This window comes from Silurus aristotelis (assembly GCF_946808225.1).
Source record: "Silurus aristotelis genome assembly, chromosome: 4".
Classification (NCBI taxonomy): Eukaryota; Metazoa; Chordata; class Actinopteri; order Siluriformes; family Siluridae; genus Silurus; species Silurus aristotelis.
The window spans coordinates 18,345,184-18,364,112 of NC_139577.1; the positions used below are offsets into that span (position 1 = coordinate 18,345,184).

Genomic DNA, 18,929 nt, shown 5'->3' on the forward strand with positions numbered 1-18,929 from the left:
GCTGCATCTCTTTTTTAAATATATGTTTGTCAAATTGGTAAGAAATTGGAGCGTGATTTGCATTTTTAATTCATCTAACGGCTCAAAGGTTAAGACCTTTGGTTACTGGTCTGGAGCTTAAGGGTTCATCCTTTAGCATTTCCGATGTGCCACTGTTGGGCTACATTTACATTTATGTGATTTGGTAGATGACCTGATCCAGAGTGACTTGCAATTATCTAATTTATACAATTGAGCAATTAAGAGGCAGCTTGTTGGTGCTGGTATCTGTACTAACAACCTTTGTATCTGAAGTTTAACGTCTAAACCACTGAACGACCACTTCCCTTAACCCACTTCCCTTCACATTCTCTGCTCCATGCCTACCGTATCATAGTTAAACCTGTACTATCTCCTCTGTCAACTTCATAAGAAGCTAGAATATGTGACACAAACGGAATTGCAAAATATGTGCTACAAATAAAGGCTTCTTCGTCTGCTTAAAGCAGCTAATTCAGTCTGTAAATAGCTTAACGATCAGCTAATGAGGGAAAATGATACAAAATATAAACTAGTGTTATGGCCTTGTGAAGCTAAAATCTTACACTTTTGCACTTAACTATAATAGAGCAATAAAATGCATTTACTCAATATATCATTTTTATTTTTGTATCCAATAGAGGAAGCACGATATGAGTTGCAGCAGTTTTTCCAAATAGCAGAACATGGCAGTAAAGGGTGGCTGCTGCTGAAGGCCACATCTTTTTTGTCTACCATTGATGCTGTAAGTACACATACATTTTAATATGTGCTAAATATGAATTCATATGTACACATAAATGTTGCTGTAATGTAGCTCACAATAAGCTAATCATTGAAACATTGAACATTTTTCAACTTGAATTTCGTCATAATAAGCCATGCCACATGACTAACCAGCATATGACAAGTTTCCTTCACTTCATCATTATTCCTTTTTTGGAAGTAGCTTATTTTGGATCATCTAGGGAGTTTAACCATATATAGCTGATGCAGTACACAGTGAAATAAAACAACATTCTACCTGAACCCTGGTGCTACATAAAACAACATGAGCTACATCACAGTAAACACAGGGCTAAGGACTAGTAAGTGTCCTCAGCACATTAAGTGCATCGAGTGCAGCCTGGTGCAAACAGTGCAAAGACAACAAAAGACAGTGCAAGACAATACAGGACAGTGCAAGACAATACAGGACAGTGCAAGACAAATACACAAAACACAAAATAGCGCCACCAGTAAACCTGTTGTATATTTTATACTGCGGTGTGTAAAAGAGTAAAGTGAACATTGTAATTAACAAAAATTTAAACAAAATGTGCAAAAACAGCATGTAAACAGTTTTTAGTAATGAGGTCATGTAATATGAATGGTGATTCATTGGGTCTTTCTTTAAGTGATGTACACATTTAAGATTTTTTTCATCCACAGCTTGATTTCATTAACATCAAACTGAAACTGATGTCCAAAGTGTTATTTATTAGTTAATCAGCATAAGTGATAATAGTTATGGTTTCTACAGGGAGTGAATGCAGCAATTATCACTGGACTAGCTGCGGCTTTAGTGAAGTGCTTCTATCTGTTTGTAGCCCTTCCTGACAAACAACCCAGCAATAATGACAACTGTTCATTCCAGGACCTATTAATTCAGGTAAATCAGTCCTTAAATTGTGATGTCAGTCACACTGTGTATTTTGTAATACAAAATATGAGCTATGCATGTATGTGTTGTGTACTTCAGGTGATCCTGCAGCTGTGCAGACATGTGCGCTTTGTGGAACAGATGGTGGAAACCGAGGAGCTGCAGTGTGTGATCATTGCCCTCACCTCCCTGTGGGATCAGTGTAGCTCCTCATGGAGAAGACAGGCCTCCCGTGTGCTCAGGGCTGTATCAGCTGCACAGGTTCCAAACACAGTTCCAGCATTACAAGGTCGGCACTGCTCCCCTATATATTTGTAATCATTACAATTTCAACAGTTTACATAAAAAATTTGAATTAAATGCCTGCTTGGTTAAATTATATATAAAATAACATTTTCAAATATTTTATTTAAATAAAATTGAATAAATCAAATTAATTGAATATACTTTTTTATCATATTTAATCTTGAATTAATTTGATTTATACTATTAATACAGATGGATTTATTCTAGTAATACAGATGTGTGTGTGTTGTGTGTTTTACATTTAATATAAAACATTTTTAAGATATGATCCACCTAACTGTTCTACTTATTTCAGCAGACAAAGGTCTTCATTCCTTCCATCATTCATTCATTCATTCACTCGCTCGATATGGTGAATTGTCAGGATTTTCAACTTTTAAGAGAGATTCTTAAAACTGAATATATGTTTTATATATATATATATATATATATATATATATATATATATATATATATATATATATATATATATATATATAGTAAGAGCTACAAGCATATATAGGCTAGGACTTTGAATTTATAGTCAGGGCAGAGTGTGTGCATGCTGAATTGTTAAAACACCCACACATTTTCATTTGTTGTGTCTTTGGGTACTCGGTTTTTTATTTCCATCCTCACATCTCTCTAAACATGTCGGTTTTTATACTGTAGATTTGCATAGTTTCATCTGTCTGTGTGCTCCAAGCATCTTATTAGATTAAAAGTTTTCCAAACCTCTTGCAGAGGTCTAGAAAAATATTCAACTCCACTGATTAAATTAAACTTGATTGTGATCATATGCGTCCAAATTCTATCCGATGCTAATTTAATATTTTGACGGGAGTTTGTGTTAGAATATTAGCAAATTACTACGATATTTTTACATATGAATACAAACCCTACCCTAAATTGACAATATATAATCGATATAGTAATATAATATTATAGTAATAATATAATCATGTAGTTATAGAGTTACCCATTATTTTCCTGTGTAGCCAAGAACTGTATGAAGATCTGCATCCAGAATTTGCTGCAAATGAGCGAGCAGGTTCATGGACTGATTCTAGCTGAGGTTGCTGTAAATGTGTTCACCTTTGTTAAGGACTCGTACACAAACAACCCTGCACTTTTTGAGGAGTTTGAGAACAATGATGGCTACACAGTCCTCCAAGCTATCATGGCAAGGTATGCATCATTTCTCTTTTAATATCATACAACATTTTTTGCAAAAAATTACAAAACTTATCAGTATGTGGGAAAAACCCAATAGATTTAAAGATGTCATTTTGTACATATTGCAGTTTGATTTGGGTTTGTTTACATCCAGGAAAGTCACTCCACCAGTGTCTCTCACTTTCTTTGACCAGTTTCACTGAATACCACTGTGTTAAATAATAAAGGAGGTCCTAATAAGATCATTGGTAAATTGAATTCAATCGCATTATGTTGGCCTTCTTTCTGACTCTGAGCGACAAATCATTCTAAGTGAGGTTACTGCAAGCCAAGGGAGACCTTATATATCGACAGGACATGACTATTTTTCAGGCCATGTGCACAATCACAGGGCACTAACAAAACACTATGGTTAATTATTAATCTGAACATTATTAATGGTACCCAACTAGGATTTGCCAAACATTATTAGGTTTATTTTAATTTAAATCAGTTTTTTGTATCCTTATAAGTATACTTAAATATGGTATTTTAAACATCACAGTTTATTAACACATTAGACAAAGTTTCTTTAGAAAATCACATCATATATACATATATTTTTTGCTTTTTCTTCTTTTGCAGGTGTGAGGAGGAAACATCAGAGGAGGACTTTTCTCCAGTAAAAGACCTCCTGGGTCTCATTGCTTCTTTCACTTTATTTGGCAAGGTTGAGTTAAAAGTGGCCATCTGTGTCAATAATCCGCAACCACCAGGCTTTAAATTTGACCCACCTTTAATCACAGGTACATCGGCACAGATCCTAAATATGCTGCATCTCCGCACTATCACCTTTGATTAACAGAAAGGCAAAGAAAATTATGTCCAACATGATGAAGTAGAACCCTCCTTACTAACCTACTTAGGTTGCCCCGCATTCACTCTCCTCATCCATACCACAGTTAATCATTCATCACGAAGCAGAACAGCTCACTCCAGAGAGAAATCGAACCTGCCCCACTTATATAAACCTGATTCTCTTTGGCTCTGATGTGATTTTAATTAAGAATTAAATTACATTTCCTTAGCCCTCCTCTAATATATTTATTTACCCTAAAAATCTGTGAATTTTATGTGGTGAGAAAACCAATATTTTTTAGACTTTTGACCAGATTATACACACTTTTTTATAACAGACCTTCAGGATGTTTTTCATATACATCATGTACTGAATAATACCATTTCAATCAATCTCTAAGAGTGTTATTTGATTTCACCACAAAGTTTCCTGTGTATTACAGCCCAAAGGTATTTGTAATGTCATGACACTCTCTTGGTAGATGTAAATCACTTTGTGACTGTGCTAAAATTGCATTTATATAATTGCATTACTTCTTTTGAAAGCAAAGGCAACCATGTTGTAACATGTGTGCTTTTGTGTCATTCTCTGATACAGGGCTACACAAAGACTTTCATTATTAACAATTAGGCTTTAGAATTTTTCAGAAAGTAATTGTATAATTTCATATTTCTAGGAAAAGCAGTGAAGAATCTCAGAGCGTTTCAGATCCTTCAGTCCTCCTTCTTGCGTTCAGGCAGCGCACTTACCTGCAGTCAAATCCTGTGCACCATCCACATGATTTGGTCTTGGGACACGGCCAACTTTTTCCTGCTGGAGTGGACACTGCAGAGTCTGGCCCAGCTGGCTGATAGTACATGGCAGAAGCCAGCCACTGTGCACAGCTTCTTTTTCACGCTTCTAGAGACTGTGGTTTTTAAGCTTTCCTACATCCCTCATGATACGTTGCGCAAAGTGCAGGCTGTGCTAAAGGAGGGATCATCTCAGGCCTTTAGCATGGCTGCTCTGGAGTGTTTTCACAGCATGGTGATAAGCAGTAGCTTGCTGTCTGACGTGCTGAGTGATGGTGGGTTGATGGATCTGCTGTTGGTGGAACTCAGACGCCGGGCTAAGATACTGAGAAAGGCTGGCATTTCAGGTGAACCACATGCAACACATAGGTAACTCTGTACAATCGTAAATTCTCAGTTCTTTTAAAATATGCTATTTCCTTTGTCTACAGTGAATAAACGTGAGCTGAGAATGGAAGACAGTGAGCGTCAGCTCACCACAAACATGTTAAATGTTGTTGCTGCTCTGGCAATGAGATCCATCAGAAATACAGGTATCCTGGCATATATTTTCTAATGTTATTAGGTTAGAATCATATGCATATTTTAAATAGCACAGTCAAAAAATAGTGGCCATTTTTATTTTTGAATGTATCATGTGGATGAAAGAAGTGAGCTTCAGCAAACACTACTATTATTATCAAGGAATCCATGACAGTGTTCTTGGTGGGGGACAAAATACAGTTTGGCAGAGTTTCTACAATCAACATTCTATAATATACAGTAAAGGAAAATATGAAAGGTATAAACCAGAGAGTTCATAGAATGAGGATTAAAAATACAGCATTTAGACTACCAACATACATGATGGGACCTCACGGCAAAGTGTACTTAGACACTCTAATACAAAACAGGGATACAATGAATTGAAGAAACATGGACAGGTCACGGACAGACATAAGACTAGAACACAAACCTAACCATGTATGAAGACATAAATTGTTGTCACTTGTTGAAATATGGGACAATGAAAGTAAATTCATTAAGTTCATACTATATACATGCAAATTAATCATTTAATATTTTACTTCTCTTCACTGCATCAGTGTTTATACGGGACTCTGGAATGATTCCCTACATAAAGATCTTCCTGGATGATGAAATGTACCGCAGCCCAACTCTGTGTATTCTGGAACAGTTGTCTGAGACGAACCCAGAGGAGTATATGAGCACTGCAATAGGAGCCCTTTGTTCTTCCACAGAGACTGAACTGCAACTTAAACTAGATCTGCTGCATGTATGGCTATTATGGTCAAATTATTCTTCAGAATTTATTCACATTTATTCTTGCATTTCTAATATGTGTAAATATATATAGGTATGTACAGTATGTATACAATATATTGGCAAAAGTTGTGGACACCTGGTCATGAGTACTGTATAGTGTGTTTTTTAAACCTCGCATTCCATATTTAGTCCCAATTTTCCTATAATTCCCTCTACTCTACTGAGACATGTTCTACTAGATTTTCGAGTGTGCTTGTGGAGATTTGTCTATCTATCTATCTATCTATCTATCTATCTATCTATCTATCTATCTATCTATCTGTCTGTCTGTCTGTCTGTCTGTCTGTCTGTCTGTCTGTCTGTCTATCTATCTATCTATCGAGAGAGAGAGAGAGAGAGAGAGAGAGAGAGAGAGAGAGAGAGTGTATCTTTGTCCAGAATTCAACTCAAAGTTTAGGGACTGCATCCAGACTTAGATTTGATTTTTAATTATAACGCGTTTAATGCGTAATAGGTGTGAGAATTTATTACTCTAGCCTTTGGGATGCTGATTGCATTATAGCTAAATTCAGATTGATTTGCTAATATGCATTTCACTGTTAACTCGAGCTGGATTTGATTAGGACTGCAGCTCAGCAGTGTGACACACTGAAAATAATGAGCAATATTAGATCAGGGAATGTGAAAGCAATCCAATTAGGTGTAACCAAATTAACCAGTTAGTGTATGTCCATATTTTAGATTACAAGCACAAGAATACTACTAGAATAGTTTGACTATTATAGTGTAACTGAGTAAAGATAGATAACATTTCAATTTATCGTGACCATTGTGCAAAACATATTACAGTCATTCATATTACTTGTACCAGTGCCAATTGGTTTTGGCTTTGTTTTATGGCTTAATAGCTCTTTGATATATTAGCAGAGTAAACTGGATAACCCTAAACCTTCCATTATTTGAAATCATACAAATAATTTGTTGGTGCATTTTAAACACATCTCAGTTTCAGCATTTGACCCACCCATTAGAAAAACAAACATGAGTTACAATAATTGCTACACTAATGATTCCAAGACTGATATCCGAATTTCTCTTTCTTACTCCCAGTCAATCCTGAAAGTACTTGAAAATCCAAACAGCTGGAATGCTTTCCGCACAGCTGGTGGCTTCACCAGTCTGCTCTCCATGCTAGTTGACATGGAAGGTTCTCTGCTGCAGCAGCCGGTAGGCGTCTGGGCGTCTCTTAGTCACCAAGGTCTGATGGAGCTGCTGCTGCTTACACTGCACACCATGGCCATGGCTGTGCACCTGCATCCTGTCAACGCTCACTTCTTCCACATCACCCACCTTTATGAAAGGCTGGCAGAGGCCCTTCTGCAGATTGGCTGCTTTCTTGGGAATGCACCACTGGATTCTGATGCAAGCAAGGAGTACAGGACCTTCCAGGATTTTCTGAAGCTGACTAAATGTTCTGAATGTCCTCTTTCTGCACCACTGCTGGACTGCCTAAGAGTACTGGACTTTCTGGAGAAGTTTGGGACTGGTATGAGCTTGACTAAAGACTTGTGTGCTGACCTAAAGGAGTCTACAGAGAGTGAGGGGAATCAGCAGGAGGTCACGAGCCACAATTCAGGAGAGGATGATTTTCAGGGGCGAATCAGAAAAGCAGCTCTGTCTATATCGTCTGTAACTGCAGAGTCAGGGAGGTAAGGGCTATTCATTTCTTTTATAATTTGCTCATCAGAAAATTACAAGGTTGTAGGATTTAAATATTAGGCAGAGTGCCATTTTTGTGTGGCTGTAGTGTTTTCCCAGATGGCTAACGTCGCTGCCAGCAACCAGTCTGACAAAGCAATTCTGGCTGCCAAGGAGGTTTTATTAACATGACACATTTGCCTTTCATACAGTGACCTTGTGAGACCAAAAATATGTTACTTCTCATTAGGTTACATTTTGTGTTTAGCCATCATAACACATTCATAAACACAGTAAGATTTGTAAGAATCATTTACAATGAAATTCTATAAAATGTATGAAAAGTTTATTTAAATTGTCACAGTAGAGATTTATGCAGTTTGTGACCTTGTCTCAAAACCAACAGAGAACAAACAAGCATGGTTAATTACTATAGTGTGTTGGTGAAGATTTCTTTACCCTCTTTATCTTGCAATCTATGAATGTTTTCACTAACAGCACAAATATGCTACATCAGGTCTGTTACTACTTAACAAAACTCTAGCCAGCTACAAAACAGTGACACCAAATGTTAATGTAAGGTTAATTTTTTGGGTGGTGGACGAAGTATACAAAACATGTACTTGAGAAAAAGAGATACAGTAGAGATACAGTAGGTAAAATATTACTCCAGTAAAATTAAATGTGCTCCCTTTAAACTTTCACTTGATTAAAAGTACAAAAGTATTTGCCTCCTAATATACTTAAGTATCCAAGTACTATAATTTATTATGGCTATAATGTTCCTATTATCATTTTTAACACAAGACTCTTTGCTCAATCAACAAAGTTTATGTGAAAATACTGTAATGTTACTCTCAGCACACCAATCTATTCATAGAATGATATTAATAAGTTAAACACTGATTGATATCTGTTAAAATTATCATGAGCCCAAAATCTTATTTTCAATGACGGAAAAAAAACGAGCAAATAAGGACATGGGTGTTGTAGCCAGTTAGTGTCAAGAGCTTATTTTATCATTTATTCTTCTCAAAATGTTTTGCTTGATGTTGAACTAAAGGTGAACTGTATGTTCAGTAGATACCACCAACTGGCAATGGTGGTTCCAGCTTGAATGAAGTACTGGGTGAAACACACCATGACCAAACGTCTCCACCATTGATTAGATTCAGTTTTGAAAAGCTCCTCTCTGCTTCATCTACCATCACTGGATGAGTGAGAACATATTCTCAGAGCAGTCCACAAATTCGGATACATTTATAAGAGCATTATACATGTATAAATATCACCCTAAATGCATTTATTGCACAACTAAATACACATCATTGTTCACAATTTATAAAACTCTCACAACCAAGAACCACAAAACTCCTTGGCTAATTGTAGCCATAAGATACATACAACATCTTTATCCTTATAATATATGTCTTTTAAATTAGTCTTTTAAGCTGCACTGGAGATTCCCCTTACTGAACTCAGTTCAAGACTTTTTCAGTACAATCACAGAAGTTTTTTATGCCATCACTCCAATTAAAGGTAACCAAATCAATAAATGCTAGTTTAACTACAATCCAACTAAACTTGCTAGGTTGTAATTGTTTTGTTGCTACACACATTATGCTAATCTACACACTATATATAATAATGTTATGCAAGCTGAAAGAAATATTATCGCTCTATGCCTAAAAGCATAGCAGGCAACACAGCATAACCTAAGTCTTCTTCTTCTTTTTCTTCTTCTTCTTCTTCTTCTTCTTCTTCTTCTTCTTCTTCTTCTTCTATCGGCTTCTCCCATTATCAGATTATCCATTTCCATATCCCCCTGTCCCCTACATCTGCCTCTTTTAAACCAACCAAACCTACCTGCATGTCTTCCCTCACCAAATCCATAAACCTCCTGCTTGGTCTTCCTCTTTTTCTCCTTCCTGGTGGTTCCATCCTCAGCATTCTCCTACCGATATACCATATGTCCCTCCTCTGCACATCTTCAAACCATCCAAACCAGTCTACATGCGATGTTTCTCTAATAAATTCATTTCTAATCCTGTCCATCCTCGTAACTCTCAATAAAAATCTCAACATCTTCAGCGCTGCTACCTCCAGCTCGACCTTTTGTCTTTTAGTCAATGCCACTGTCTCTAAACCATACAACATCGCAGGTCTCACCACAGACCTATAAACTTTCCCTTTCACTCTTGCAGATACTCTTCTATCACAAATAACTCCTGCCACTCTTCTCCACCCACTCCACCTTGCCTGCATTCTTTTCTTCACTTCTCTAACAAAAATTTTCCATAACTTTGCACTGTTGTCCCCAGGTACCTGAACTCCTCAAACTTCACCACCTCTTTTTCCTGCAACCACCCTCACATACTTCTATGACACACTATACTTCTCCATCAACATTTTCAAAGCAAATATTGCGTCTGTGGTGCTCTTCCTCGGCATGAAACCATACTGTTGATCACTGATGGTCACCTCTTCCCTATGCTTGGCTTCCACTACTCTTTTCCATAACTTCATGTTGTGACTGATCAACTTTATTCCCCTGTATTTTTAAGATTTTTGTGTAATTGTCAATTTTTAGGCATTAGTGAAAAGATTGTGAAGTTTGAGAAACTGATCTCTGTTCAGGTTTTCATGTGATCATTCAATTCTGCACCCTGGAGCAGTTAAGGTCATCATGACTCTGTTGCCTCGTATCTACTGCCCCAGTAACCCTCAGGTTAGTAATTTTATTCTTTATAAAAACCTTCTGGAAAACCACAGGCTACATGTACTGGATCTAGTTTAATGAGGTCAGAATGACAAGACTGTGTTTTTAGACTAAAGCACATAATGCAAATTTGGCAAATATACCCACTCCGCCCTACTTGAGAATAAACGCATTTGAAGTTGTACAGTGATTTTTTTTTTCCTACAGCTGTCTCTTGAGCTTCAGTTAGCTGTGGCTCATCATGTGCAGTCTCTAGTAAAGTCTGAGCAGAACAGGCAGATCATGTGCGAGTCCGGCCTGCTGGAAACCCTGCTGACTCACTGTAGGGACATCCTCAGTAACAGCACACACTCACTGCATCTGCCAGTGGTGCGCATTCTGGAAAAACTTGCCTCTCAATCTATAGACAAAAAGTCCCTCAGGTTGGTTTTAAAATGATTCGGAAAGTACAGAATGTTCAGTGGTTAGATTTCTTGTTGAGTCGTTTGACTGATTTTGTTTGATAAATTTATATTCAAATAATGAAAAAAATATGCAACTAATTTATTCACCATATTTGTTCTTTTTCCAGACAGTTCCTGTGTTTACAAGTTCGCCAAACATGTAGTAGTGAAAAGTGTACTTCCTTCCCTGTTTTTGAGGATCACCCACCACTCCTAAATTCTCTTTCTGATGGTACATGTTAATAAAGACTTCCCATTATCACTAGTTCTTGTTTTATTATGCAGACTTAGCAAGCATTTTAGGTCAGAGAACAGTTTTGTATTTTACTTAGATATTTTTTTTTTATTCCAGGACCCTGTGCTAACCAAGGCACTGAAGATGTTGCAGAGGGTGAAAAGAAAAGTTCTAAAAAGGACAGACGAACGCTTAAAAGAAGCTTTAGCTTACTGAACACTGCATCACCTGTTTCTCTTCACCAGATTATTAGTCTTGTTTCAATAACGTCACCACGGAGCTTCCGGCCTTATAAAGTGTCAGTCTCACCATCATTTGTAGAATTTGACATGACCGACAGTGGATATGGGTGGGTTCTAGCACCCTTCTATCTAAAATTATTGGTTGTTTTGTAGTTTTAAACAAATAAACGAGCTAAGCTATGTTTAATAATAATCATGGTTTTCCTATATGTCCAGGTGTCTGTTTCTGCCATCTCTTGCCACAGTTAAAGGTGTAAGTGCCGACTCCATTTCATATGGCGGCATTGGCGGTGGTGAGATATGTTGTCTATTTACTGTCTATTTACTGTCATATATCAAGTCTTCTGAATTTTGCATATCTTTATTATGTTTGCATAGCTTTATGTAACACAGCTCTGGTCCAAGGTCTTTATCTAGAATTTTAAGAAATATGTATATATCTGAAACGTTTATTTAATATATTAGGTTTAGATTTTACAGTACATTATCATGTCATCAGTAGCAGACAAACAGGACATCCAGTGATCAACTCTTTTGTGTTTTGATTCTTAGACTGCCGGGGTTTTCCTCCCACTGCAGGTCTGTCTTTCACCTGCTGGTTTCTGATCAGCAGATTCAGCTCAGCCTGTGACTCTCACCCGGTGCGTTTGCTTACAGTGGTGCGCCACATGTCACGTGCCGAGCAGCAATTCAGCTGTCTATCAGTCAGCATCTCCTCCTCTGATGGCTGCCTGGTGATTACCACTGAGGAGGAGGCTTACCAATTCTTAGGTGACTTTCTAACCTTATTGTGACCATTAGCAACAAATGCATAGTTATTAAAGTCTTACTATTCAAGTCATTCAATTATGCTCATAATGTGTTTGGATAACAGACATGATGGAGCCAATGCCAGAAACACCGACTGCCTTGCCAACAACTGTACGCTTCAAGTGCTCCAAACAGCTGATGCCAGGTTTATGGCATCACCTTGTTGTTACTATGGCCAAAGACATCAAAAAGAGCTGCAGAGTGACTGCTTATATGAATGGAGAAATGATTGGGGCAGCAAAGGTTTGTATTTAATAATGTAGTAACATTTATTCTGTTGTCTTTTTTAAATGTATTATTCGATTCAATACTGAATTTAGTCCGGTCTTTCTTTTGATAGATGCGGTATATTCAGCCATTCCCGGGCTCATGTGTTGCAATGGATGCCTCAGCGGTCATTGATGTGTGTGGAATTATTGGCACCCCCCCTATATGGAAGCAGCATGCAGCTTTGATCTGGCGTGTCGGTCCTACATATTTTTTTGAGGAAGTCCTGAGCTCTGATTCTGTAGAGATCATGTATGCACAAGGCACTAGGTACCTGGGCAGCTACCTTGCACTCAATGCTCAAGGTCAGTAAAAAGTGAAAAAGCTTTTAGTAATATTTGCTAAAATTTTTTCTTTAAATGTAAGATTACATTTTCATTAATAAAATAGTTTTCATGTGTCACTGTGGTGATGAAAATATATAATGGCTTATGTGATCATGTTTTTTATTAGCTGATGGGAAATTTGAGTTTTCACCAGTGAGGTTAGTTTCTCCCGAGAGGATCTCGTTTGGGATAAACCCAGCAGTGGCTACTGTCACTACTGTAGCAGAGATCAGAGATCAGTACAACGAGGTGGATTGCCGTCTGATTGCTAAAGAGGTGCTGCTATGTGAACAATACATAGTATTGTTATATGTAGTATAATATATGAAGATTTATTAATAACAGAAATATGATGTATTAACTTAATAGATGGGCATTCCATCAAGGGATAACTCCACTCCTGTCTTTCTGGCTCGAAATATCAGTCAGCACCTCAGTGGAACTGCTAGAACTATTGGGGCTGCTCTGGTTGGATGTTTTGGTGAGAGTGTAAACTGTTAGTTCTTGCTAATATGATCCTCAATGACATTCAGTTGCAAGTTCATGATTTTACTTTTCTTTAATTTTATTATCTTGCTTGGCAGGCGTGAGGACGTTTACGTCAAAGACAGCATCCAGCAGTCTTCAGTACATCGGAGGGCCTGCGGTTGTTCTCAGCCTGGTTGCAATGGCGACGGATGATAGTTCGCTGTATGCAGCTGTCAAAGTTCTGCTATCAGTATTAGACACAAATGCAGTGATCAAACAAGAGATGAAACGCATCAGAGGCTATAAGGTACCACATGAGTGTGAAGGGACTTCCCTAAATGAATAGAGAATATAGAGTTTGTACAGCCTTATGGAAATATTTAATATTTAAAAATCCATGTTTAAAAAATAGTTTTGAGCATGCTTCTATTTATTTTTTTATAGCAGATTTTGTAGTAAATTATCCATTAATGCTAGAGAGATTTGTTGTTATAGGATTTTATTACTTTGGTCTCCCCAAAAACAGCTTGTGCCGTAGTTAGCTACAGTATAATCCTGATATGCAAAATACTAAAAAATAATTATTATTATTTGATTGTTTGATTGAAAGTACTCGAAGTACGATAAGTTGCACAGGCTTTTATTTTTAATTAATGACAAATATATTTATTATCCAGTATGTAACCTATATTTTGTTTTGTTTTGTAATAGTCAGTTTGTTCTCTTGCAGCTCTTTGCCTTTCTCCTAAAAATGAAAGCTCACCTCATTAGCTGCAGGACTTTCCAGCTGATTTTGGCCATAGTGGGTACTGTAGAGCTGGGAACAGGGAGCATGTATGTGCATGACCTTGCTGCTCTTCAGGGCATTCTCTGTAACTTTGAGGTATCTTTAGATTTATCTTTCTTAGAATTTGTGAGTTTGGATATTTATGAACTATTTAAACATTTTTCACTCAAATTGAAAAACCTCTTCTGAATGATATTTTTCCATAGGTCTGGCAAAAGGCTCCAGAAAGTCTTGATCTATCTGTTTTAAACCATTTTGTTGATATCCTGAATTCATTAAGGTATGCTACCCTGAGATGTAAATGTAAATATATATTGATTTGTAGCACACAGAGTATTGTTTCACTTCTGCTTTTCCTCTCATGCGTTACTGATAAACAGGAAGCCTGGTGTAGCACTGTGCCAAGGCTCCTTGCTTGACGTGATTAAACCTCCTCATATGACTTGATTTGTAAATGTTTTCCAGCAGAGATTCAAAAAATGCAGAGGCCGTACACAGTCTCAATCTGATGACCAAGCTCCTTTTCTTGCTGCAGGATTCCACCGTGACACACAAAAAAGTCACTGTCATTTGCACCATCATCACATGCCTGTTACAAAAACACTTCAACCCTGAAGACATTCACAGGCATGAAAAGAGTTTGTTTGAAGGCTTAAATTTTTTGTGTGTACTTTTAAATAGAACGAAAATGTGTAGAATGCAGATAATCAGCTTTGAAATATATTTCTCTGCTGTTTTATTGCAGATTATCAGAGCAACTGTAACAACACTGTTTATTTCAAATTCTAAACATTTGCAGTACTAAATAATATTTGGCTTTATACTTATACTAATTATTAATTTATAATTCATTTGCAAGTGCATTTAAACAAGATTTGTGATATTCGTAAGAATCTTATTAGTTCGGAGAAAAATCTGATTCTGTGTTATCTGAGTGTGTAAACGTATATGGTATAAATAAACATGGTATACGTTAAAATGAGTCCCTGCAAAATTGTATAAAAGGTTTGGAGGCATAATTCATTTGCATGTTTTTGCCTTTTTTATGTAAAATTTTGTAAAACCCAGTTGTTTCATATTAATTACTAAGAATAAGGATTAGGACAAAACATAAGACATCCTACAAAAGGATATCAACATGATTAGAAAATAATTTTACACACAAATTTTCTATAAAATACACCTGAAAAATGTCACATTTTAGGCTGACGTTGTTTTTAATGTTCTTCCAGGCTTGGACTCTTCTTAATTTACACCTTGTTGCCCCAAACTGTAAATGAGAAGACAATTTTTCCCTCTATCATTTGTGAAGATCAATCTCATAGTAAGTGCCACAAGAAGTAAATCTTACATGTCATTATATCATTGCATTTCCAAGAATGTCTTGTTCAGTATAGAAGTCAACATGTTTTTCTTTCGGTAATGATTTGTCTGAACTTCTGTCTAGCCTTGAGCCAAACACCTGGAAGAACCATCTGGATCAGGAACCAGTTGCTTGAGGTGCTGTCTTCGCTAATCGTCTCTGACACGCCTCTTTCTAACAAGTGAGTGTAGCAGCATCAAGGACTTGTTAACATCATATTTATAAGTAAACCTTGTTTGTATAATGTGCTTGTGTCTCTTGCAGTGAGCAAGAAGAAGTGTTCTCCATACTGGGGTCAGATTGGTTCCTCCTGTTCCTACAGGGGCACATCCACTCCAGCACAGTGCTATTGGTTCTAAAGATGCTTGTCTACTTTCTGTCACATCAGAACATACGAGCCAAGTTTAAAGAAGCTGTATCTTCAGGAACACTAGTGGAAAAGATGCATGCACTGCTAGGCACCATAGGTACAGTAACATTTAATGCAAATAATGAGTTTAGCAAGTTCTGTTCTATGCTAATGTGTTATAATTGTGTCATAATTGTGTCATGTGTCTATGCTAATGTGTCATAAATGTGTCATAATTTTCCACAGATAAATTGAGCATGTGCTCCTGGTCATATGAATGCTTGAGTGGCATGTTTCCAGGCTTTACTGTGCTGTCCAGACTACTGCTCAATCATATTAGCCTTCCACAGATATATGGAGCTTTTGCTGCACTGCTGTTTGGAAAATCAGACTTTCATGTACCTGATGGACAGGTAAATTATTTTTTGGTGGTTTTAATGTGATATACACATACATTAATGTAATGAAAAAAAAAAAAAAAAAAAAACGATTATATGGCCAAACGTTATAAATATATTCAATATTTAATCCACCATTTTTCTGTTGTATTATCCTTCACTTTTCTGGAAAGACTTTTAACTAGATTTTGGCACATAGCTGTGGGATTCATTTTTCCAACCACTTAAATTAGGTTAAACACTGATGTAGGGTGCGGAGGCCCAGGATGTAATCAGCATTTTAGTGTTCAGTAGTGTTGAGGTCAGGGTTCTGCATGGAGATCTTCCACTCCAGTCTTGGAAAATCTTGTCTTCATAGAGTTCTACTTTCACACAGAGACATTGGCATTCTGGAACATGTTTGAGCCTTTTAGTTTCAGTGTAGGACAATTAAAATGCCACATGTAGAGTGGTAAAACTTTGTGGCAACAGTTGGAGATGATCCACACATTTATATGTGTCAGATATCCACATACTTTTGTTGTACACTGTTAGAATGGGCCACAGGACATTTTACATAATTGTACATTGTTTTGAGAAAATTATATGATAAAACCTATTTTTAAATCTCCGTTCTGAATCCAGGTGGATCTTGACAGCATGCTCCAGAGTGTGATTGACAGATCTGCTAATGAACAGGGAGTCCAACTGTGCACAGAGGCAGCCTGTGTCCTTATTGAATTGGTCAAGATGATCATTTGTAATGTATGAAAGACCAGTGCTTTTTTATTGACTAAATGCACACTGCATTGAAAAGTATATTCTACATACTTTACAAATACTTACTTTTTGTATGCTTTCATTTCTCTAAAAAGCCAATAACAGGAAATGAAGATAACTGGGATGTGCAGTACCCAGGAAGTGTGATGCAGTTCCTTTGTTTGGTCCACAGTAACTTTCCACGAGATGCTCTGTGGGCCGCCCCAGACTTTCTTAGCTCCCTGGCTAGTGCACTTTTCCCCACTGAAATCACTGAGGTAAGACACAAGGCCTCTGTACCTTACCTGCTTTTTACACATTGAGCTAGGATGTCATAAAACAAGCGTTATGAGATAATGTAACTAATTAAGGTAATGGATTTATAGACTATATTATTTGTATACACAGAGTGCTGCAGGTCCTCAGAGCAGTGAGGATGCTGTGGATACATCAGCATCTCGCCTGTCTCACCCTGCAAGGAAGCAGGTGTGTGACTTCATCCGCATCTTGTTGATGGATAGCCTCATAAACATCCCTGCCAAAGACCAGAATCACCCTTTTATCCAGCTTCTAGAGGTAATCATAGACAGCTATCAGAATCACACATTGACTCATACTTTATTATTAGTTATAGTAATAGTTTATTATTCAAGAATTCAAATTAATAATAAACTATTTTATTTTTTGTTTTTTATTTAGTACATTGAATATTGAAAAAACCTTTTTTGTAATTAATAGGAATTTTATTCCAATTCACTGAGCAAATATGTACAATGATCTAATTCTAGTTTTTAGCTCAGTGTGTAAACTCTTTTGTCCATAAGGTGCCACTCTTTGCCCAGTTTTAAGGGAAGTGCACAGAATGCACATTTGCACTCCTGTGGAAAGTGGTGTGTCTTGCAAAACCCTCTAACGTGACATTATGATTGCAAGCACTAGAGACTGTCTTAGCAAATGGTGTGTTGTCTTGTAAATGTCAAACTGCTTGTGGTTTTATGTTTGTTTCACTGTTGTACTGGTGTACTTTCAGTTCTCTCCAGACAACGTGTGTCAGGAGCAGAAACAAAGCTTTCAGAGTGAGCTGTTAGAGTTTCTGATGGATATTATCCATGTAACAGGCCAGGAAGGGGGCCAGTCTACACATGTAGCCAGAGATGGTAATATTTTATTAATGATAAGAGATCTGTTTGAAGAAAATACTTCTCTTCTCTTCTCTTATGCAAACTTTTATAATAATATCATTTTAATATTTCTGCTTATTGCTTTTTATGTTGTGGTTTTTTTTTATAAATTCATGACTTGTCAATATATAGAACATGTGCTGCTCTTCAAAGCACTTTATTTGGATTTTACTTTCAGATCCATCTAAAAACAGCCCAGAGGGGATGTTTACCATACTGTCGGAGAACGTCGCGTTCTTCAGCAAGATGCTGGTGAAGAAACTCTATAATGGCATGTTTTTGGTGGATCCAGAAAATCTGCTGGATTTTATAGTAGAGCAGATATCTGTGGTGCGTATGCTATCTGATGCTGACCTGGTTTCTGATTTTTGCAGACTGTTCCAGTGTTTTATGAAGTCTATCTTTCTCTGGCAGGCAATGGAGAGAAGGCAGCCTCAACGTGAGGACACCATCTCTGTCCTATACAAGAGCTTGAATAGGTCCTTGCTGTACTTTTTGTCCCGTCCCAGGCAGACCCCAGCTGAGAAAGAGCTTATTCTAAGGACTCTCAGTGTGCTGCAACAGCATTGGAATATCATCATGGCCACCTACAATGCTAGTGTCCACTTTATCAGCTGCCTGCTGCACTGCCTTCTGCTCATCCGTTCCGGAAGGTCAGGCAATTTCTTTGTTAGGCTTATCACAAAAAATCTAAATAATATATTAACAAAATTGTGAAAAAAACAATAACAGTTGTATCATATACTACAATTATTATATAACAGTCTATAACACTGATAATATTAATTAAGGTTTAAAGCACAGTGACATTTGCTGGCTGGTATAGTGAAATAATAAACAAGGTGGTGTAATACCAGCTTATCATGAATGTTTTATCACAGAACTTTTA

At 37.0% G+C, this 18,929-nt stretch overlaps 1 protein-coding gene across 4 annotated transcripts in view; it reads left to right on the top strand.

Annotated features, from left to right (window-relative positions):
* wdfy4 (WDFY family member 4) overlaps window positions 1-18,929 on the top strand; it is a 42,767-nt gene that overhangs the window by 2,160 nt on the left and 21,678 nt on the right. For 2 of the 4 annotated variants that reach the window (XM_083539633.1, XM_083539635.1), the window contains exons 4-36: window positions 660-763; window positions 1,541-1,669; window positions 1,760-1,949; window positions 2,944-3,133; window positions 3,746-3,906; window positions 4,636-5,097; window positions 5,182-5,283; window positions 5,836-6,026; window positions 7,127-7,725; window positions 10,352-10,442; window positions 10,641-10,855; window positions 11,005-11,108; window positions 11,229-11,460; window positions 11,570-11,646; window positions 11,906-12,124; window positions 12,228-12,406; window positions 12,504-12,735; window positions 12,884-13,032; window positions 13,126-13,237; window positions 13,341-13,531; window positions 13,955-14,107; window positions 14,218-14,291; window positions 14,477-14,638; window positions 15,244-15,335; window positions 15,459-15,555; window positions 15,639-15,841; window positions 15,970-16,136; window positions 16,746-16,865; window positions 16,976-17,137; window positions 17,268-17,435; window positions 17,890-18,016; window positions 18,219-18,370; window positions 18,455-18,693. In XM_083539633.1, coding sequence (XP_083395759.1) covers window positions 660-763; window positions 1,541-1,669; window positions 1,760-1,949; window positions 2,944-3,133; window positions 3,746-3,906; window positions 4,636-5,097; window positions 5,182-5,283; window positions 5,836-6,026; window positions 7,127-7,725; window positions 10,352-10,442; window positions 10,641-10,855; window positions 11,005-11,108; window positions 11,229-11,460; window positions 11,570-11,646; window positions 11,906-12,124; window positions 12,228-12,406; window positions 12,504-12,735; window positions 12,884-13,032; window positions 13,126-13,237; window positions 13,341-13,531; window positions 13,955-14,107; window positions 14,218-14,291; window positions 14,477-14,638; window positions 15,244-15,335; window positions 15,459-15,555; window positions 15,639-15,841; window positions 15,970-16,136; window positions 16,746-16,865; window positions 16,976-17,137; window positions 17,268-17,435; window positions 17,890-18,016; window positions 18,219-18,370; window positions 18,455-18,693 — 5,845 coding nt within the window. The remainder of the gene's footprint in view (window positions 1-659; window positions 764-1,540; window positions 1,670-1,759; window positions 1,950-2,943; window positions 3,134-3,745; window positions 3,907-4,635; window positions 5,098-5,181; window positions 5,284-5,835; window positions 6,027-7,126; window positions 7,726-10,351; window positions 10,443-10,640; window positions 10,856-11,004; window positions 11,109-11,228; window positions 11,461-11,569; window positions 11,647-11,905; window positions 12,125-12,227; window positions 12,407-12,503; window positions 12,736-12,883; window positions 13,033-13,125; window positions 13,238-13,340; window positions 13,532-13,954; window positions 14,108-14,217; window positions 14,292-14,476; window positions 14,639-15,243; window positions 15,336-15,458; window positions 15,556-15,638; window positions 15,842-15,969; window positions 16,137-16,745; window positions 16,866-16,975; window positions 17,138-17,267; window positions 17,436-17,889; window positions 18,017-18,218; window positions 18,371-18,454; window positions 18,694-18,929) is intronic. The other 2 variants (XM_083539634.1, XM_083539636.1) reach the window with 1 other exon arrangement.